This window comes from Eublepharis macularius, chromosome 1, assembly GCF_028583425.1.
Source record: "Eublepharis macularius isolate TG4126 chromosome 1, MPM_Emac_v1.0, whole genome shotgun sequence".
Taxonomy (NCBI): domain Eukaryota; kingdom Metazoa; phylum Chordata; class Lepidosauria; order Squamata; family Eublepharidae; genus Eublepharis; species Eublepharis macularius.
The window spans coordinates 35,134,034-35,157,201 of record NC_072790.1 but is presented as its reverse complement, the minus strand read 5'-3'; the positions used below and the strand labels follow the sequence as shown (position 1 = coordinate 35,157,201).

The window sequence follows — 23,168 nt, the reverse complement described above, 5'->3', positions numbered from 1 at the left end:
GAGCTACAGCTACCAAAATTTAGGCAATACTTATCTTTCATCCTCCCAACAAAGCTGACATCTTGATTATCTGTATGGGTGTGTGTGTGTGTGTGGGGGGGTGTTTCTTCATATGCAAAGGTGACAGGCAGCTTGCATATGTCCCTGGGCCTCGATGATCGGGGCCTAAATTCACTTATTTTCATCCCATCTCCCCATCACAGTTTACCAAATAATCACTTCTTTGATTAAAACAATCATAGCAGAAAGGGAAAGAGCTACCATAGTCCTGACATTGTCCCATATCTTTGTGTTTGTTACATTAAGTTACGTAAGAAATCCTGTCTCAAATTACATATTATGTAGCACTAAGCACTTAACTCTATGGTATGGACAACAGCAGATACTTTGAGGTATATCATATAAATCAACCTTTGTGGATAAAATATAACTGTTGAAGAGTATGGGGTGGGGGGAGATATGTGAAGTGTTTAGATTGTACAGCAAAGTGGTCTTGGCTAAGAATGTTTTGTCTGCAACCGGACATTCATCGCAGCTGGGGGTGAGTGGCAAAGTTTTCAAGGTACTCGATTTTAGCTTTCTGGATCCAGGAAACACTTTGTATTTCATCCTGCAACCTACTTTGAGTTTTCTCGTTATATCTTGTCCACAGTCCAGGAGCAAGTGTGTCTTGATTGTGGTTATTTTTACTTTCACACACACTACCTCTTTCCACCTCTACCCCTTCATAGCTCTTTTTTGCCTATTGCACAGCCCATGTAGATCTGGATGGAATCCAACAGAAGGTGACCCACTAGTTGCAGATCAATTATTGAAATAACATACTTTCCCTTTCAGAAGTCTCCAGATAGGCCAGCTGAGTTTATACCAATCACATGTAACTATTGTTAGGGGGCCATTCTGGGTATCAGTTATTAACCTAAAATGATTATGTGCTATATAATGTGAGAGCTTGTCACTTAACAATATATTTCTTTCAAATCTAAAGAAAGCCTTTAAAATAGGAAACTTAAATACAGAGGAAGTAGGACCGCCTGAATTGTGGAGAGACTTTATGGTCAGTTGTTTCACTGTCATGCAGCTCTATACATTTTGTGGCATGAAATGTTATGATAAAGTTAATTATTAGAAACAACAGAGGAGGCATGAGGGAGCAACATGACTGCACTGACATAAAGGGAACACTAACACATTCCATTATGTAAATGAATTCAAAGCTACTCCATGACTGATCAGCTAGAAGGGACATAATGATTTATAATTCAAATAACCGAGCCTTAAAATCAAATTGGGCTAATATATTTCTAAATATGCAAGCCTGGAATAATTGTTAAAATAATGCAAAACAAAGACAGCTACACAAATCATTTGTTGCCTTTTATCTTTTCAAACACTCCCCCCTCCCCAGTTTCTGCTCTTTTGTCTAATCTTTTCTAAAATTATGATTTTTTAAAAAAACTTACAGAACCTCTGTAGAAATAAATAACCCTTATGCATAATAAAAGATAAGTACCAATTTCAAGGCACATATAGAGCTTGATTCTGGAAAGGAAATTATATGCATATGAATGAATGAAGCAATGGGCAGGCATTTAAATTAAACTAATTATTTTTAGCCTTTCAAATTAATCACAATTTAATGTACCCTATGTGCTGAAATTGGGCCCCCTGGACGAGGTCTCTAAAAACACACTTCCAACATACAACGAAAGCCTAGTCTACCATAGGGGCTCAATCCTTATCAGAATTGGCTGGTGTTAAAGAGAACAGCACAGTCCCCAAGTTGCTCTGAAAAACTAACATAATGTTTAAAAGATCAAAGTTTGCAATACCAGGAAGTATTTATAAACACTTCATATGGAAGAAATAAGAATTACTTCAGTATTCTTCTTTAAAAATCTATTGGCTAAGCTTTTAAAAGGGGGAGGGAAAGAGAACTACTCATTGTTAAAAGCCAAAATGACCAGCAAAATTGGGTTGTACATCATTTCCCAGCAAAAAAAAAAAAGAAAAACAGTCTCGACAGGTGTAATTTATCATTTTTCTGATTTAATACCAAAGAAATATATTAAAATAATAAAAAGAATCCTGAAATCCTCAAAATTTGTTGTGATAAATAGCCCTCCCTGCCTTTATTACATTATGCCTACTAACAGAAATATTGCATGGTGGATTTTGCCAGACAAGGACGATTATTTTCCAATAAAAAGTTGCATATTAAATTCCAGCACAAAAGTGGGTGTCTTAATACTTCTGAATTCTTTTTTCATTTGCCAAAGAACACAATTTTAAACCTAACTAATACTAACACATAAGAGTAAAGTGAAACGGTATTTCGGCTAGCTCTATAATGCTGCGCCTTATAGATACTAGAAACTAGAAAAAGATAGAGTTTTCATAATGGGAGGGGGGGTCAAAAACATTCAATATAGTAATTGAATTTTATTTATTCAAAATATTGTTCATTTCAAAGTTGCTCCCTCCCTCCAAACCATCTCATTGGCAAAGCTAATGCCAATTTTGCATACAAATTGGGAGCTCTGTTCATATCATGGCTCTTTCTATAACACAGTAAGTTACCTGTCAACTTGAAAGTGACTTACATAGCTTATTCTGGAAAGGATGGATAAAGAGAGATGGCTAACACTATGGACATGTTTACACCTAGATTCAAGGTGGGAACAGAAATTCATGTAAAATAAAGATAGGCTGGAGTGGGGCATCACCCAGAACATGTGGACAAATGAAACTGCCTTATACAGCGTTAAGACAGGTGGGTTTATCTAGCTGTCTACCCTAACTAGCAGAAGCATGCTTACATCTAGACTACGCATATGGATAGAACTGAGCAAACAATTCAGCATCTCAAGTATCTTAGGTTTCATTTAATCAATCTTAAAAGTTGTGTTCTTCCATTAAGTCTTTAGCTTGGCCCCTTAGACCTGATCCACAATTGAAACTAACCCTAAATGGGTATGCTTAACTTCATCCATTGTTTGCTCTTGCCTTTTCTCTCTCTCTGTTTTTCCCTCCACCCAGATTAATCTGTAAACTCTTTGGGAAAGGGATCTATGCTTTTCTACTCTTTAAACTACGGTGTTTTATAAGTTTTTTAAAATCACAGTATTTGATGAAGGAAATCAGAGAGGAGTTTAAAGTGATTTTCTGAAAGCCAGTTTAGGAATATACCTGGTTTCATTTTTACCAGAATTAATAACCTAAACCAAGGCAGGATCTACATGCAAGAAGTGGTAAAGCAGAGGAGAGATGCACAAATCTGTTCCCTAAACCTGGGCTGATTCCACACAAGATGGCTTTTCTGTGGACCATGTTGCTGGTACAATTAGTGCTCAGTTTACGCTGGCAACGGAGATTTCACACGGCACAGCATGATCTTTTTTTCAACCTTGTTAGCCATTTCCCCCTTGCATACCAGATACGGATTGCACCCCCTCCCCATTGTTGTAATGGCACTGACATGGTTCTCTGCTAGGGTTGCCAACTCCCAGGTGGGGCCTAGTAAGCTCCCAGAATTACAACTGATCATCAGATGACAGAGGAAAAAAACATAAAAAGTTGCGCAGCTAGAGTTGCTGAAAAACCTCCACTTGGATTCAGTCCTGGTTTAATGTTCAGAGTGAACCAGCCCTAAGAAGGCTGTATATTTACCTGTGTCACACTGGGAACTCTACATTTTGGCTGAATGTGATCTCTTCACTCTACGCTAGTGTACAGGCTGATATAGAGAAGTATTTCCAGTTTCAGTGCCATAGTTGTATTAAGTCTCTTAACCTGGAAACTCGCCACAGCACCCTTCAGCATACCTTTCCCTTCAAGCCGGCTGTCCACAATCAAGAAAACTTGCTATATTTTACTAATTATTTTATGCTTAGATTTTGTTCTAAATTACATCTATGTGCAGAGAATTATTGTGATGGGGGTAAGCTGCACTCAGGAAAAAAGAGAAATAAAACCTCCTGATTGGAGACTGTGACCTCCCGATAACAGAACTATCAATGAGATGTTCACTACCTTTATTGGTAGAAAAAAAGTTACCCTAACAAAGCTCTTTAAAATAAAATTTCTTGTTGACCTTTAGTTTATTGAACACTTCTGTGCAAGAAAATATCAAGAAAAAAAACCCAATAATTTTTACCCTTTTAATATTTTAGTGATGCAATACCATAACTTATTCTCTTCCATCTTTGTCACAAGGGTTAATACAGCCTTTTCACATGTACAGATTGTATCTGATGGCCAAGACAGAAGCATTTCACTACACATTTACCATCTTTTGAAGTTAGTTGGTTTATTAAACTAGAAGTGCACACAAGTGCTACCTGTTGAATGCTCAGCTGGACCTGCCCCCTGAAGTGCACAGTGAAGGATGTTGTGGAGTTGCTGGGGTTGTCAGAGATCTCAACAGCCCAATCTAAGCCCACGCTGCTTGTGCCACAGACAAGGGCCATTTCCACACACGTTGAATAATGCACTTTCAATGCACTTTTGCAATCCTTTTGAAGTGGATTTTTTGTTCCATACATGGAAAATCAGTTTCAAATGTTCACTAAAGAGTATTGAAAGTGGATTATCCAATGTGTGTGGAAGCAGCCCAGGACTGCTTAAATGTTTAGACAACTCTAGGCCCTGAAGTGAGCATCAAGCATCCCAGTGATCTCAATCAATGCTGCCAGAAGCCATTGCTGTTGCACCATCGTAGCTGTCCATGGCAGAACGACAGATGCAAAGAGGTGGCAGAGAGGGCTTGTGGGTGTATGCACATCCGTGATGGGGTGGTATCAGTGTGTGTGTGCACGCACATGTGCATGACTAAAGGATGGTGAGACAATTTCAGAGAGAACATCTTCAGGTAAAGTAGAGGGGCAAAGGAATGCATCATCATATTTTTGCCTGCCTAGGTCCTTCTCCCCTGGTAATTTACTGCAATCTATAAAATGATAGGACATTATATTAAGGCACTTAGCACAGTGCTAAGTGCCAAAAGACAGCACCTGTAGACTTGCTAGAAAGTAAGAGTAAACAAACAGGTTGCAATCTTAATTTAAACCTTCCTAGCTATTGGCTATAGGACCTCTGGCCTCATTTTACTGAAACCACCACACTCTCTCAGCCATGGAAGACTCATGAATATCACAACTTCTCAGGAGTTAACAACACCCATCATCATTACAAGAACTAGATATAGGTAAGGTTATGTACTGCGGGGCGGGAAGAGGTGCAACAGGGAAACAAAGAAACAAACATCATTATTGTAGCATTGGTCAACCACCGATCTATGTGTAAGAATGTTATGCATGCATGAAAGTAGAATGTTAATGATGTGTTAGTACATGTAGCACTATGAACGGGGTGTATGTGTTAAGATGATGAAGTGTAAGTGAAGGAGAAATGGACCCCAAAAAGTATCCTGCAAAGTCTCCTGTGAATTTAACCAGTCCTTCATTCACATTTACTATGATAATTCACCCTCAGAAGGGATAACGGATTTGCAGACTTTGAGTCAGGAAACAAATTAAATCTCTGATCAGAATTTTTAAGGAAGTATTTTTAATGACATTTTATTTAATTTTATACAACCAACAAGTTAAACATCTTAATAATAGAACAATAACCAGCCATAATTAGAGCAGTGTCCATTGAAGGAAAGTCAAAGTACAATGCTGAATTATACATTATTAGTAGAGCACAAAATCTGAATATTTTTTTGGCAAAGAGAGATGTGGTGATGCAATACTAGTTACATAATAAAAAAAAGGAAACAATTTTTCCCAAAAGCAAGGTTGTAAGTTGGCGTTGTCATTTCGGATTAGCTGCTCAGAGATCTTATCCATTATCATAACATCCCATAGTTTTGAATCCATTGTGCAATTGAGGGAATTCAATCAGATTTCTAATTTTGAGCAATTAAAGCTTTGGCTGCATATAATAGCAGTGATATCAGCTTTCTCCTCAGTGGTGGAATTGAAAGGTTATTCCGGAAGTTTAATAATATAAGTTCTGGGTTTAACAGTATGTTATGCCCTGTCATTTTTGCAATATTGTCTGTTATCTTTTCCCAGTTAAGTTTGTATTTTAACACAGGACCACCAGCAGTGGATGAAAGTGCCATTCTCCTTACAACCTTTCCAACATTTAGGATTACTGTTGGATTTGTAATGGTATAGGTTCAGAGGAGTTATGTACCATCTGTTGACTAATTTAAAGGTTTGTATTCTGATGTTTAAAGTCTTAGATGCATACAGATCTGATGACCAAATTGAATTCCAATTGTTGTCACTGAGTTCTTTTTTTACAATCTACGCTCCAAGTTTTTTGTTGTGTTGTAGGCACTGTCCAAATTGTATTGTTTAACAATTTGTAAATAAATGATATCATTCCTTTGGCTGCATATTTATTTTTTATCAAAAGGGATTCAAAGGGGGTAGGGTCTCTGTCCATTAAAGTATGGAGATTTTGTTTTGCCACCATATGATGAACTTGGTGATATTGTATCCAGGGAACACTAGTTTCAAGTTTCATGGTTATTTGAGCTAATGTAGATATTTGCTTATTATGGATAATATCATGTAATCTATAGACCCCTTTGTTTCTCCATAACCTAAAAGTATTATGGGCTTTTCCTGGTACAAACCATTTCTGTCCTAAGAAGGCTTGGGCTGGAGAGATGCCTGGGGCCAGTATCTTCCTAAATTTGTCCCATATTGAAAGGGTAAGTGATAAGAAAGGATTGGTCAATGTCTTTTTTGGCTTATCCTTGAGGTTGTTCCATAGTATTTCTTTTAGATGGGAGGGAGATGCATAAAATTGTTCTATATAGTCCCAATATTTATTGGTGCCCTCAGCAGCGTAGATTAAGATATTTTTGAATTGTGCTGCATTGAAATACATGTTAAAGTTGGGGAGGCCCACTCCCCCTAACTTAGTTGAGCGTGTTAAAAAAAGAAAATTTGTTCTTGGTTTCTTCTTAGACCAAATAAATTTGTTATACTCATTTGCCAAGCTTTCAATTCGTTTTGTTTGATAGGAATTGGAAGATTTTGAAAGAGGAATAAAAATTGTGGAAGAATAGTTGATTTAATCAGTGCTATTCTTTCTAGCCATGATAAGTTTATTTGTTCCCAATTTTTAGAGTGTTTTTAATTTTATTGTATAATGGTGTATAATTGAAATCAAAAAGGTCCCTTAGCTCCAAAGTGATGTTGACCCCTAAATGCCTCCATTTGCTGGTCACCTGCTTGAACTGAAAGGATTCTGAGATTATTTTGTGAGTCTGAGGTTTCAGATAAATAGGATAAAGATCTGTTTTTGAGTGGTTAATGGGAAACCCAGAGATATCGGAAAAATCTTAAATTTTTTTTAAAAAAATTTATTTATCTTAAACAATAATAAACAGCACTAGACGTTAAAAGGTATACAGTGAATACAGAAGGTAATGTCGTAGAGAAACAAGAAAGTTGTTTACAAATGTTTAACTCCAAAATACTGCCGTTGTTTAACCTTACAACTAGAAGCAAAATATACATTGCTTTTAAATTTGGTTTGTTTGTGGGACCACCTATTCAATTTTTACCGAATAACCATTCAACAAATATATCTTCATCAAACATAGTTGAAACTATCCGTTATAGTGGCAAGAACACAACAATACACCACAATCTTTTAATAGTTAGACCTGATATGTAGGTATCAATATTGCGAAATAACCAGAGTTAGTTACTGTTTGCAAAATCTTTGATTTTGGTTGTAGCTTGTTTTCTTCTATATAGGTAAAAAGGGAAAACCATTTGTCAGTGAAGTTTGTTTCCTTAGGGAAATGTTCAGCTCTATATAAATCATCATTTATCTTTTCAAGAATAAAGTTGTTCCAAAGTTTATCAAACCAATTCTCAGTCGTCGGTGCTTGGTTCACTTTCCACAGTGTAGCTATGGCACTTTTGGCCACAACAAAAAACATTGCAATAAGCTCTCTTCTGATTCTTGGGATTGCTGAATCTTCCCATTGGTCTAGGAAGATGATTTTGGGGTCTAGAGGGACTTTGTAGCCCGTAATTATTTTGATCTCGCCTAATACTTCTTTCCAAAAGTTAGAGATACAATCGCACTCCCACCAGCAGTGGGCGTAGGAACCGTCTTGTCCGCAATTCTTCCAACATAACGGGGATAAGGATGAGGAGATCAATGATAGCTTTTTAGGGGTTAGATACCACCTATGAATGATTTTGTATGTCTGCAGTTTCATTACATTTACATTTGAGTTGAATGTGTAAGAGGACCAAATCTTTTCCCACGTGGGGTTTGATTGATCAATTCCACAATTCTTATACCATCTGATTTGACAGTTTAATTGCTTTTTAGTTGTAATGTTTAGTAAGATTTTATACAGCTTGGCTATTGACCCTTTTTTTTGGAAAGTAGTATTGCTTAATAGTGTTTCAAATTCCGTTAACGGTTTGTTCATAATTGCTGAGAGATCTATTTTTTCTGCCATATTTTTCAGTTGCAGATATTTATACCAGTGTAATTTCTGCTTTTATTTGTGTTCTAAGTCTACTTTCCCTAGCAGACCAGTTTGGGAGGCAATGTCTGTTAGTTTTGTTATATTCTCTTTCCTCCAGACCGCACTGAAGGAGGTATCATTTCCTGGCTGGAACCAGTGTTGCCCCAGGAAGGAGGCATACCTGGATATTGTGGGGCTAAGTTTCTGCCTATATTGGTCCCATGTTTCCAAGATTGGCATTATCAGTTTGTTGCTGTGCACACACTTTGGACGGTGGTTATTCTTTTCCCAGATCATATTACCTATTGTTACTGTTTTTAATAACAGTTGAGGTTTCAGATAAATAGGATAAAGATCTGTTTTTGAGTGGTTAATGGAAAACCCAGAGATGTCGGAAAAATCTTGAATGATTTTTGTTAGACCATGAAGGGAAGAAACAGGGTCACAGACATAGACAACTACATCGTCTGCAAATAAGCTTAACTTGGTAGTGACTGTGCTAATTGTGAAACCTTTTATTGTGAGCTCATTACAGATGGCTGACACGAGTGGATAAGGCAAACGGTAGAAGATAAGGGGCAACCTTGTCTTGTTTCTCGAGTTAAGACAAAGTCCTCTGACCTAAAATTATTTATGTTCAATAGGGCTATTGGACGTCTATATAGGGCTTCAATTGCTTTCAGGAAGTTAGGGCCAAAGCCCATATGTTTCAAAACTGGTTTTAGATAGGGGATTTCTAATTTGTCAATGGCCTTTTCTGTGCCTAGTGCTAATATGACAGATTCTAATTTTGTTTGGCGGCCATAATTGATTATATTCAACGATTTCCTAATATTATCTGACAACGATTTGCCTGGTGTAAATCCTGTTTGATCAGCATGGATGTAGTTTAGTATGATTTTGTTCAAGCAAGATGCAAGGATGCTAGAAAAAATTTATAGGTCGTGGTTCAGAATAGAGATTGGCCTATATGACTCTGTTTTGGTAGGATCTTTACCTAGTTTTGGAAGCACTATGACCTTGGCCTCACTCCATGATTGAGGCATTATGCCTTCTAACAACACACGGTTACATGTGTTAACTATGGGTTGCACCAGTTTTTCTTTGAATTTCTTGTAGAATTCTATAGAAATCCCATCCCTCCCCGGGGTTTTGTTATTTTTTAGGTTTTGAATGGCAGCCAAGACTTCCTCTGTAGTAACAGGTTGGCCCATGAAATTTAGATGGTCTTGGGAAAATTTGGGGGTAAAGTTAGTATCAGATAAATATTTTTTAATATTGTTTACAACAAGGGTGCCAGATAGGTAAAGTTTTTGATAGAAATCCCTAAAGGATTGGACAATTTCTTTTGTAGTGACAACTAGTTTGCCTTGCGTGTTTCTTATCTGGTGTATCATATTAGAAAAGACCCCATGTTTGTCTCTCCTATGAAGACAACGAAGAGCACTGGGAGTTTTCATTAAAAATTACTGTTGCCAGAATTGTAGGTTTTTTTGAATTTTTGATGTTTCTAATACTTCCCATTTTTTACATTCAATATTCAATTTTTTAAGTGTTTTTTTGCCTCTAAATCTCATATGTCTTTTTTCCAGAATGGAAATTTTTGTTTTGAGTTCCAGTATTTTGCCTATTGGATTTGAATGCACTGGCCAATGAGATAAATTTCCCTGAGCACAGCTTTAAAAGCGTCCCATACTACGTCCAGAGTTACACCACAGTAGAGATGTGCGCTTTGGGAATCCGAATCGCGTTTTTAACCCGAATCGGGCCCGCTTCAGAAAGATTCGGTATTTCCAAATGGGGGCCAGCATGCTGGCCCTGCTTTCGAAATACAGAAGTAAAGCTTTCCGAAGCGATTCAGATCGCTTTGGGGCAGCCGGGAGCAGTGCTTTGCCGGCTGTTTGCATTTGCAAAGAGCTGGCAAAGTTTTGAGCCAAAATCAAGCTTCCTGCACTTTCTTATGAGAGGGAAGGGGGAGAAGGAGCGAGTGACTCACTAAAACCTCCTCTCATCTTGTAAAAAAAGGTAGGAAGCTTGAATTTGCTTCAGAACTTTGCTGGCTGTTTGCAATGCAATGCAATGCAAGCAGCCAGCAAGTCTGCAGAGATTCCCACCTAATTTAAAGGATGGGAGGGTGAGGAGGGGTGAGTGAGTACAAGGGGAAGGAGGGAGGGGGATCAGAGAAGGGAGGGGAAAGTTAGGAGTGTCCAATCTCACTGCTGCATCCTCCTTCTAGTCAATGGATTCTCTGGAAGGAGATGCAACAGGGGGTTTAAATTGGAGGCTTGCATTTTGGCCAGCCCACAATTTTCCTTGGCTTACATAGAGATTTGAGAATACTTCCACTGGGACTCTCTTTCTCCATTGTTGGCTGGCCTGCTGGTGCTGGAGGACTTCACTGAAGAAGAGAGGACTTCACCTGGAGGATTCCTGCCTGCCTGCCTGCCTGACCAACACTCGACTGCAGGACTGGTGAGAGAGTCAGTCAGTGACTCACAGGGTTTTCTCTGGGGGAGGGTTGCTTGTCTGGGTGGGGGGAAGGGGAGGGATTGTTTTAAAAAAGTTAATTTAAAATCTTTATTTGGGGGGATAAGAATTCTTGCTTCTTTGTGAGTGTGTGTGTGTGTGTGGGAGGGCCTTTGTTGGCGTGAGCAGCTTGTGGCTGGGGCATTTGTTTGGCGGGGGAGGCTGGCCTTTATTTGCAGTTTTAAATTTTGGGAGGGTTTACCTTTTTTCCTGCTGTTGGTGGGAGCGGGGGGATACTGTTCCTGTTTGAGTTGTGTGTGTGTTTTGTGTTGTTTTAAAGTTCAATTTTTCCTGCTGTTGCTTGAGGGGGGGAACCTATTCCTGTTTTTTGCAGTTTAAAATTTTCCTGTTGGTGTTTTAAATTTTTTTCCTGTTGTTGGTGTTGGGGAACTGATATTGTTTTTAAGAGTATCTGTTGAGGAGGTCTAGGGTTCAGGTGGGGCCTTGCTCAGGGGTTCTGATTTAATTTGCTGTGTTTAAGTAGTTGGGCCTGAGTTTTTAATTTCAATTTAATTTTGTTCTTGCTACTTTGCTATATAAGTTTGTGTGTGCGCAAGTGTGTGTGTGTGTGTGTGTGTGTGTGTGTGTGTGTGTGTGTGTGGGATATGTGATTAAGAGGGGGCTTGCTTGGGGGTTCTGGTTTGAATTGCTGTGGTTAAGTGGTTGGGCCTGAGTTTTTAATTTCAATTTAATTTGGGTATTGCTTCTTTGCTGTGTGTGTGTGTGTGTGTGTGTGTGTGTGTGTGTGTGTGTGTGTGTCTAGCAGTAGGCTTCTGTCATTTGATAATATTGTCCTCTAAAATAAATAATAAATTAAATTATTAGAGAATGAAGACTAGTTTTCCCCATTAAATAGGCTTCTGTAGCAGTAAGAGTTAGGTTGGGTTCTGTTCAAATAGAAAATATAAATAGGCTGCCCAATAGTAGTCCCTTAAGTAGGGTTTCCCTGCCCACCTCTGGCACCCTTGGAGACAGGCCGGGCACATTTTTTGTAATAGGCTTTCCCTTAACATGGAAGTTTAGGACCAGCTTGATTCCTGAAGAAGAATTCAGCTGTTTGGTGTAGGTTTAGGTTCACGTACATAAATAGGGCCCTTTAAAAAGATTTAAGTGACCATCTCCAGTGACAGAGCCAAAAAAAAGGTTTAGAAATAGGTAGAAAGGTGATAAATTGATACTTTGGGCTAGGCTTTAAGTTTTATTTTTTAAATCAACGTATAGCTGGTAGTTAGTGTAGGCTCAAGGGGGGAAGCATAACTGAGAGGAAAGCTGAGAGGGGCCCCGGAGGAAAGGCTAGCAATAAGTCTAGAGGGGTGGAGGGGAGGGGGAATGCTGCGGCTATCCCCCCATCTGAGCAGAGGAAGCCCTCCCCTGCGCTGATGCCGTTCACCAGCCGGGCTTCTGGTGACAGGAAAAGGGTTCGCAAGGTCCTCTTTCCTGAGGCAGCTGCTGGAAGGCCATCTCCAACCCAGGTGTCTGAGGCAGGGGATGGCACTGGGCGGGGGCCTGCTGCTGAGGCTCCCCCTCCTCCAGCAGTTGAGACCCAGCTGCTGGAGGAGGGGCAGCATGTGGTGTCTCCTGGGATGGACATGGGGCATGTGACTTTTCCGTCCCTCACGCTCACCCCAGGAACCCGTCAGATGTTGGAGGAACTGCAGGAGGAAGCCCCTGCTGGGCGGTCCTCCCCTGTTTTCTCTGAGGCCAGCAGCAGCCTTCTCACAGCTGTGCAGAAGGAGAGGGTGCTGGAGGAAGAGACTGTGGTGGAAGAGCGCACATCTCTGCCCCTTCATCCTCATCCATCTCCAACTGCCCAGCTGAGTGTGAGACACAGTGTGTCTTCCCCAAGCACCTCACAGGAGGTGTCTCCTGGGGGCCCCATAAGTGCCCCCCATGTGTGGCATGGGGCCCCCATTACCTCTGATATCTGGAGTCACTTCCAGAGAAGGAGGACCCCCGGTTTGCCCACTGCCAGCAACGTAGGCAACAGATCAGTCGTGGGAAGAATGTGAAACATCTCTCCACGTCTGGAATGCAGAAGCATCTGAAGAGGCAACACCAGGCGGTGCTTCTTTGGGGGGAGAGTTCAAGTGGCACCACATGGCTGCCAGCTAGCCAGAAGGAGGCAGGCTCCTCTGGTGCTCTCCCCCCACAGGTTCCTGTAGGGCAGGGACACCAAGCCTCTCCGATGGAGACACTTGGTACGCAGGGCACTAGTGTGCCCAGAGGGGGAATCCAGAAGGCGAGCCAGCTTATCACATGCCACATCATCAATATGATAGCGGTAGATGGTCAGCCATTCTCCTTAGCTGACCACTTCGGCTTCCAAGGGCTGCTCCATAATGCCTATCTCTGGTATACGATCCCTGCTCGCACAACATTGAGCAGGACCATGGTGCCTTTGTTTAACAGGAATGCCAGGGACCATGTGAAGGCACAGTTGTCCTGCACTGCCGGGAGAATTGTGCACTTCACATCCGACATCTGGACCTGCTCTAGTGTGCAGCATGCATACCTCTCACTTACTGCTCACTGGTGGCAACCTGAAGACCTTCAGGGTGGGGGTGATGTGTCCAGTATTAGGAAGGGACGGATGGGAAACCGCTGGGCTGGCTACCGCAACGCCTTGCTCCACGCCGAGGTTCTCGACATGTTGCACACGGTGGAGAACATTGCGGCCACCTTGAGGAGGGAGTTGGACGGCTGGATAGGTGAGGGCACCATCACCACAGGATGCATGGTGACAGATGATGGCCAGAACATGAGGGCAGTGGTGCAGGAGGTGAGCCACAAGCACATTTACTGTGCAGCTCACAAACTTCACCTAGTGGTGAAAGCTGTGCTTAGGGTGGGCTCCTCCCTGGAACCCCAGGACCCCGCAACTTGTGACCTCATGTATCTCCTGCAGAAATGTTGGCTCACGTCTCACTTCTTGCACAGTGTGAAGTCCTCTCATGAACTGCGCTAGAAGCAGGCCACGGCAGGCATGCCGGAGCATCGCCTGATTTCTGACATAGTCACTCGCAGGAACTCTACTTGTGCCATGCTGGAGCACTTGGTAGAGCAGCAGGCCGCACTCCAGGCAAGGCTCTCAGAGAGCGATGCTTGGAGGCAGGAGGGTGAGTTCAGCCTGGAGGATTGGCTCACCGTATCCCAGACAGTGGAGGTCCTGAAGTCCTTCAAGGAATTCACTGTAGTGGTCTCGTCTGACTCGGCAACCCTGGGTCTGGTCATTCCTCTGGTGCACATGCTATACAGTTCACTGGCCTCCTTTGTGGACCCAGACGCACCACATGCAGACAGTGTTCCGGCGGTGCACATGCTTGTGAGAAGGCTGCAGCAGGGCATAGCTGCCAGGCTAATGCCTCTCATGCAGAAGAAGTTGTACATGTTGGCGACCATGTGCGACACGCACATTAAGGGCACTTTCGCTGAGTGGGACAGGAACCTCACCCAAGCCAGAGATGCCCTCTGTGCACGGGTGAGGTGCAGGCAGGCCAAGAGGGAACACCTATCATCAGAGGGGATGGGCGAGGGGCCCAGCCCTGCAAGTCCCTCTCACGCCCCTTATGAGCAGGCTCCTCCTGCGGCCACCACTGGGATGTCCATGGAGATGGACCGGCGGGCCCTCGCCCCCTCTGGGATCGTGAGTCGCGTGAAACAGGATTTGGTGGAGGCAGTGGTCAGGGACTACCTTGCGGAGCCCTGCGAGTTGCTGTCCACCAATCCGCTGAGCTACTGGGCCAAGGAGGAGGTCTGGCTGAACCTCTCCCTCGAGGCGCAGTGGCTCCTCTCATGCCCTCCGATGAGTGTGGTGAGTGAGCGCGTTTTCTTATGCGGGCGACATTGTCAGCCCACATCGCTCTTGCCATTTCCCATGGAGAGTTGAGCAGTTGGTCTTCCTGAAGGTCAACTCTCAGCTCTTTGATTTCTCAGGAGTGGATTTCCAGAGTGAATGAGGTGAGTCCTCCTTGTGGCCTGCATCCTCTGCGAGTCTAGGCCCTGGGAAATTGCGCTCTTCTCTACATTAAACTTTTAGAAGTAGAAAGAAATCCAGCAGGAGGGTGGAACTTAGTGGCAAAGGGAATGCACCCTGAAATTTGGCCTCCCCCCCACCAAACAGGAAAAAAACAACTAAAACTGTCACAGACCCTGTGGGCACAAATTTATTCAGATAATTGATAACAGGTTCCAGAAATGTTGATTGCCACTGGAGGGAGAGACAGGTTAGACAGGGACTGGTTAGGTTAGGGACTCACAGCAAGAAACTCAGAGTAGCAGCCAAACTTAGCTATGCTGCTGAGGAGAATGTTGTTTAATGTTGTAAAATGTTGTTTAATGTTGTAAAATGTTTTTGTTAAAGTTAAAATGTTCCTGTTGAAGGGGTGAGGGAGGAGTGGGGTTAGTAGGAATGGTGTGGGTGGTCACCGGCTGATGATGAAGGCTACATCCCAACACTGCCTCATAGGTGGTTTCCAGTTCAGCCTGAAGCTGGCGGGGGGTGGGGGGGAACCTCTGCAACCGTGCTCCGCAAATGCCATTGTGTTGTGCTTGTGGAAAAGTACTGTTCTGCTCTGTGGTGTTTCCCCACTGGCTGAACTGAGAGCCCAGCTGCAGGAAATTACAATGGTTCTGCTGGACTAAGTTGCAAGTGTTTCCCCCAGTTCAGTTTGGTTTGGGTGGAATGGATGTGCGACACTATGGTTTGGCTCCCTTGGAGTCTCTATGGTTATGCTGGGGGGTGGTGGTGGTGGTTATAAATGTAGTGCTGCTGTTGTTGTATGCTGTCTCCCACCCTCAGCCCAGGAACTCCAAGAAATAAAGTGTTTTTGCAAGTGATTGTGTGTGTGTGTTGTGATTCTCTGTGAGGATAGTTGTGCTACCACTGCCTAGGAGACTGTTGTGATATGTTGTGATGTGCCTTCCATGATGTGTAACTTAAAGCCAAGAAATAAAATGTTTTTGCAAGTGATTGGGTGTTTTGTGAGTCTCTGATGTGAGGATAGTTGTGATACTACTGTCTAGGAGACTGTTGTGATGTGACACTAGTGTCATGTGCCTTTAATGCTGTAACTGAAAGCAGAAAAATAAAAAAATTGAACTTGATTCAATGTGTGTTTGTGTTTTATTCTCTGGTGTGAAGGTTAGTTCCCATCATAGGGAACAATGGGGAGTGGCTGGTCAGCCTGCTCTGGGGGTGGTGAGGAACTTAGGGGTGCGTGTCTGTGGGGCTGATGGGGGGGTAGATTGAAAGGGGGATTACACCTGTGGCCATGGATGTCACATTCCATGGGTTCCTGCTGTGGGAGTCTGGATATTCCCACAACAGGAACCAATGAAGAGTGGCTGGGCAGTTACTGCAGGGATGGTTAGTTTTTTGTTGGGGGGAGATTTGGTTCTGAGGGGCTGCTTGGGGTGTGTGTAGTGTAGCCATACTGTGGCGGTGGCCATTGGCAGCAACAATCCATGTGTTTCTGCTGTGTGGGAGTCTTCCCCACAGTAGAAATAACATGGCTCCCAAAAGTGCTATCTCCCTGAAACTTTGGGAGAGCATGGTAGGACAGGTAGGAGCAGGTCGCCTGAAAACTGGGTGCATTTTGCTTGCAAAATGCCACCCCAAGCCACTTAGAAAGCCCCTTTGTTTTTCCCCATAGGGAATCATGGAGAATGGAGGAGGATAGGGCACCTTCTTACGGCCCCCCAAAGTCAAATTGTTCTGAAACTTGGGGAGTTGTTAGAGGAGAGTTAGGAGAAGGTCCCCACCAAACTTGGTTTGATTCATAAAGAAAATGGCCTCCCCAGGCTCCCGGAAAGATATGAAGCAAACCCGAATCTTTCCGAATCGGCTATTCTGAAGCGGCTTGCCACTTCAGAATTCCTTTTATTCCAATTTTTTTTTCCTGATTTGGGTAATCCAAATTAGGAAATTTGAATCACCTTGGCCCTGCACACCCCTACACCACAGTCATTGTTCAGTTCAAAGAATGTTTCAGTTTCATTTGACAGTGCAGAGCAAATACCTTGATTCAGAAGCAAGAGCTTATTCATAGACCAATTGGGGCCCTTCCCATCCAAGATTCTATTTGTGATGAGACAAGTTACAGAAGAACAGTCTTACCAATTTCTACTACCTATTTCATATGAATAGACTTGAGGCAGTAGTGTTTTAGAAACTAAAAGAAAATCTATACGGGTGTAAATTTGATGCACTTCAAAGAAGTAGGTAAATTCTTTAGCACCTGGATTTAAAGATCTCCAGATGTCTATTAAATTAAAAGAGTCTAATATGTCTTTTAATTTTGATGCCTCTCCTCTTTTTCTTTTTGATTTAGTTATTTTATGAGTTCTGTCTAAAGAAGAGTCAATTATATAGTTTAGGTCTCCACCAATCAAAGCACCCCTTCTGGAATTTAGAAAGTTCTTCAAGTGTATTTCTTAGGAAGTTTAATTGATCACTGTTTGGTGAATAAATTGATGCTAGAGTTAGGGGGGAACCATCAAAGTCGCCTCTAACAAATATGTAGCATCCTTTAGGATCAGCAAGGACCTCTGCGTTATAAAAGGGTGTATTTTTAGCAATAAGTATTGCCACCCCTCTGGCCTTAGAGGTACCAGGGGCTTGAAACGAAAGAGAAAACCAGTTTGAGTTTAATACAATCTTGACTTGATTTCTATAATGTGTTTCCAGCAGAAAAATGAAATGAGGACGTGTCTTACTCAGCTCATTTGAAATTCTTTTGCGTCTTATCGGGTTGTTAAGCCCTCTGCAATTCCAAGTTATTGCTTTCCATGGCATTGCCATACTGTACACTTTTACACTTACGAGAAAGTTATTGACTTGTAGATTGGGTTCACTACCTCCAAGCTATGTACTACTAACTATGGCTAACAAATAAACTATTAACTATTCAGCATCTTACTCTACTACCTTAACCTTATGTAAAAACACTATTTATCCTTATCTAAGTTCTACCCACTTAACTACTAAACAACAAGATTCAATCTAACATACTATAAACTCCTTTAATATTCAACAAACTAAAACTAGACCTCTACAAAGGTCTAAAAACACAGGACCCTAACTATTACTAGAGACGCAGGGATTGAACACTTCCTCCCTGACCTGTGGTTTCAAACATAAACTAGGGGGAAAGTGAGCAAGGTTTAGATCTTATTATTTTTCCCCTACTTCTCTCTCTTTTGTGTCAAAGTGGAGTTTAATTACTGGGAAATACTGTTATACTAAACACAAACACAGACAAACAGCAAAAGGTCTTCTGTCTTCTTTCCAGAGCAATTCAATTGAGGAGCCGCTTCTCTTGCATATTTAGGGCAATTCAGTCCTGGGACAGTTGGATGTTCAAGCTCTTCAGGAGGTCGTAATCTGAGTCTAAGTCTGTCTCCTGATGTGTAGAGCCATTGAAGTGCACTGATATGTCGGAAGAAGGACTCCAACGAAAGTGGATGCCAGGAGTCACTAGCTTTTCTGTGATTGGCTTGAGTTGCTTCCTCTTTTCCAGCGTTTCCTGAGACAAATCCAGGAGAACTAGTATTTTTTTCCCTTCGTAGGTTAGTGACTCTCAGACGGGCTTCTTTTAATATCTTTTCTCTAATCCTTGGATGAATGAACTGAATCAGAACATCTCTTGGGTGGTTGGTATGTGCTGAAGTTGGGGCACCGAGCCTATAGGCTTTTGCAATTGCAGGAACAACCCCGTCTTCTAGATTTAAGGTGGTTGCCGGCCAGTTAGCAATAAGGGTACCTAAGTCAGAATTTTCCTCAATATTTTCCAGAAAACCTCTAAGTTTTAAATGATTTTGTCTCCGTTATCCAGAGCAGCTATTTTCTCTTGCATTAACATGGTGTCTTTTTGCAAAGAGGATACATCTGCCTGCAGAGTCTTGCTCAGTTCCATAGCAGACTCTGCAGCTTTAGCTGCCTCAAGATTTTCCATCAGTTCTTTAATCTGCGTTTGGAGAGGCTGAAGAAGTTCTGAAATTTTAGTTGCAAAGAAAGCCTGGAGATCGTTTTTCAAGTCAATCAGGTCTCTTTTGGTTAGAGGAGCACCCTCTGAGTTCTCCGAGTTGGGTGTTTTATTATCAGGGGCCATTTTAGCCTCTCCTGGGGCCTGTGCTGCCTCTGCTTGGGTTTGCCCTCCCGATTCTAAAAGTGGCTTCAAAGACCCCACGTTTTTAGCAAAAGGCTTGCCTTTGCCTGTTAAGGTTTTGCCCATGACTGGTAAGTTTTTTATTTTTTTATGTAAGTTGTCATTTTTAACATTGGAGGGAGAAAGGTCTTGGGAGTGTCTTACTCACCCGTCTGCCATCATGGCTCATCGCTCTGCCCCCCCTTTAAGAAATTATAACTGGCCTCTGAAGTTCACCCATACCACACAAAAGGAAATCTTAACATGAAGAGGAGAGCCTTGGCTGCAGTTTTATGGGCTGGAAAGAAGCAAGCACAACTTCAGCACATGCTCTTAGTATAATGGCTCACAGATGCCTGGGAAGACTCTGCCCAGCAGAACTATATATCCCTAAAACAGTTGCCTGCTACTTTCCCCAGGTTTTGGAGATGGCAAAGCGGGCTCAGTGGCCTCTCTTCTGGGGCTACAAAAATCAGTCAGAGAGAAAGTGAGGAACCTCAGCAGCCTGTCCCCTAAACACCACCAATGTGCATTCCCAGTGAAGAGAAGGAAGGAAGGAACAGGCAAGAAGAATCAATGAACGCAAGAGACCTGTGTACATCCCTCAGTTCCCTTTATGCCATACTTTAAACAGTTTTTTCTCAAGTTTCTCCCAGTAATTGGTCAAGAGTTGGTTGAGGATGAATAGTTCTTTCTAAAGTGTCTACAGTACAGTACAGTGAATGCTAATTTCCTTTCCTGTTTGACGTATCACATTAAATCCCCCCCACACACACCCAATTTCGAAACACTGAGACGGTCCGCTACAGGTAACTATATCCAAACATGAAGGGGTCTCTGTAAGAGGAAACAGAATCTTGTTGCCCCGCAGACAAATGGGAAGTGTACACACGGTATGTGCAAAGGCAAGCAACATCAGTACATCCCAGATACTCATCCATCCTCCCTCCCACCTGCAGGCTTCAAGCATGTATTCCTTGACCAAGAGAAGTCTGGGACAGGCAGGGATACAGGTGGCAGGCAGAAATCTCCTTATATCCCACAGCAAGCTGGCACACACTAAATGTCCGAATATGCACATTGCAGGGGAGGGGAAAACACACCTCAATTATGCTTTATGAGAAGTCCAAGGTCTGAAGGGAGTGGGCCTGTGGTAGACTGGGTCAAGCCTTTAGTTTTTAATCTTAATCTTCCATTCAGAATTGAAAGTCATTTTTATTTGTCAATTTCCACAAATATATATAGAAGGCAGAACAGATCAAATGAGTATAATGGGAAATTGAAGGGAGGGGAAACAGGATGGTAATGCTACACCGGTTGTTTAACAGTCCTGCTAATGAGGCTGTGGTTACGTAATACTTTAGCAGACCCAATCCCAATCCAATCACATGTAAGCATATGCCTAAAGCACTTTTAAGTCAGAAAGCTTCTATTTGGTTTTGTTGGCATCCCACCTTTTACCAACTCCAAATTTAACACAATTGCAACCAGAAACATTTAAATTAATTTGAGATGAAAGCTCTATGCTAACAAGGAAGACGTTTTAAAAATGTACAGTGCATACAAAGGGGAAGTCAAATTAATATTTAAATATTCACACTGGTATTAAATTGGTTTAACATGAAAAAGGAAACAACGGAACAGCTTATACTTTCCACTATTTTCTAAATTATCCAGTGAGTGTGGGATGTAAGATATAGAATTAAAAGGATATCCAACCGAAATATCATTTAGAAACTGAAGAGTCCTTGAAATCACAGGTTCACATCGACCCCAGTATTTAAGATTGGTAACGCTAGAATTTTAAAAATAAAAGTTTTATAAATCAGTATGTACAATTGCACAGAATCTGTAAGCTAATACACCACTTGATTAGCGAACATTTTATTTCTTTCTGTTCTTGTTTCCATTGTTCCAGCATTTCTTCTTAAGCAATCAAGCATTTCTGGTTCTGATCCGAAGACCAGTAGGAGCTGAAGAAGACAGAAACCCATGTTCTCAGGTTCTTTCATTGTTTTTGTGCAATTAGGGTTCACCAACATGAAGGCTGTATGACTAATTATGATGTCTCTTGAGCCACACAACAATTAGATCCAAAGCATTTTATTTATAAAATGTATACACCACTTTCCTATGAAAACACAACTCAAAGCATACTCATAGTCTATGACAGGGGTGGGCAATTGTTTTGGCTCGGGGGCCACTTTGTGGGAGCGGAGGTTAGCAGAGGGCCGCACCTTTTAAAATGATTGCATTCATTAGTTAACTTTGCATTTCAGAAAAGGTATAAATTGTAATCATAAAAATCAATAAATATAAATTAAATAAAATAGTGGTAGTTTTATTCAATTTATTTATTGTGCTAATTTCATATCATCTATAGCTCAGTTCAAGGCGGATTTTTCTGACTGTCTTGGCGGGCCACAAAAAACTCTGTAGCGGGCCGCATGTGGCCCGCGGGCCGCAATTTGCCCACCCCTGGTCTATGAGAAAAGGTCAAGCAAATTGTAGTTAGCTTGACAGAGCCTGGGTACAAAGTGCAGAAAATGTCATCTTGGTTTATTGCAGGCCCTGGTCCTAGATTTCGTATCCATGTTAGGAACAGCATTAAGATCACTTAAACAATTTCTCACTCACAACAATGCACTTCTCAAACAATGCTTTGGGAACTGATCATTTGGTCCCACATTTTGTGGGTGACAAGTTGTTGCCAGGCCTGTGTTTGATTGGTCAGCTTAGAAGATATGGGGAAATGCCCAATAGTAGTAAGACACTGAAAAGGCCCAGCTCCATATCTGAGTGATGCAGGTAAAAAAGACACTGAAAATCACAGCAACAGTTTGGAATCAGATTGTGTCCATGTTGGGAAATGCATTGTTGTGAGTAAGGAGTTGTTTAAGGTTGGGGGGCTGTCTGTGGGCAAGAAAAGGTGTGTCTCCCAATGCCTGTGAGAGTGCAGTATCATTGTCCAGTACAGGTTGCAGGTCGTTAACGATGCATTGAACTGGTTTGAGCTGGAAGCTGTATGTGATTACCAGTGGTGTTCTGTTGTTCCATTTGGGCTTATCTTGCAGGAGTACATTTTCTAGACACTACTGTACAAATACATGACAGATATTAAGAACCACCTTATACTGAAAACCAACTGATTGCCAAACATATCTACATGCCTCCAGTCATCATCCAAAACTCACCAAACAATCCACTGTCTAAAACCAAGTTCTACTCTACAGCTACATCTGCTCCAATCCTTCCGACAGAGATTCTCACCTGCATGATCTTCAACAAAAAATTCTGGAATTACAATGCCCACCAGATGTAGTAAAAAACCAGATCAACAAAGCCAGAATGATACCAAAGAATGACCTGCTACAAGATGATAATTTTCTGCACTTTTGCCCCGGCTCTATCAAGCTAACTACAACATGTCTTATAGCTAGCTTCCAGACACTCTAATTTACAATATCCCTCCCACTCTGTGTCTGGATTATAAGAACTCACTCCTTTTTCCACTCCTCATATCTGACAAAGGGAGCTCTGACCAGAGATGGGCACAAAACGAACTATGGAACAAAATTCCGTACAGAACAGCTGGTTCGTAGTCAAAGAACCACGTGTTCCGTGGGACCGCATTTTTCCGAACCAAACACACTTTTCTTACCATTCCGTTGCCAGTTCAGACACTTTTGGCGCCAAATACTCCTCGCCCAGGCAATGGTGGCAGTCTTTAGCTTGCCCCCAATCTGAGGCCCCCAGGCTTGATTGGCAGCTGTCCCTGCCAACTAGAGAGCTCCCACTCTGGACTATCCAGCCAGAAAAAGTGGGGGGGGGGGTTAGAACCTCCAAGGCAACTGAAGAGATGGGCCTTCAGCAGCCATGGTAACACCAATCTCTTCCTTCCAAAACCATGTTAGGCAAGTTTTTCTGCCAACCAGAGTGCTTCTATGTTGTTCAATCTCTTGGCTTTTTCCATAAATAGG

The 23,168-nt window shown here is 42.1% G+C and overlaps 1 protein-coding gene across 1 annotated transcript in view; it reads right to left on the bottom strand.

The window, feature by feature from the left end:
- Nucleotides 1-23,168, bottom strand: part of RANBP17 (RAN binding protein 17) — a 249,739-nt gene that overhangs the window by 86,309 nt on the left and 140,262 nt on the right. The window contains exon 16 of the mRNA XM_054994554.1: nt 20,903-20,983. Within this exon, the coding sequence (XP_054850529.1) occupies nt 20,903-20,983 (81 nt within the window). The remainder of the gene's footprint in view (nt 1-20,902; nt 20,984-23,168) is intronic.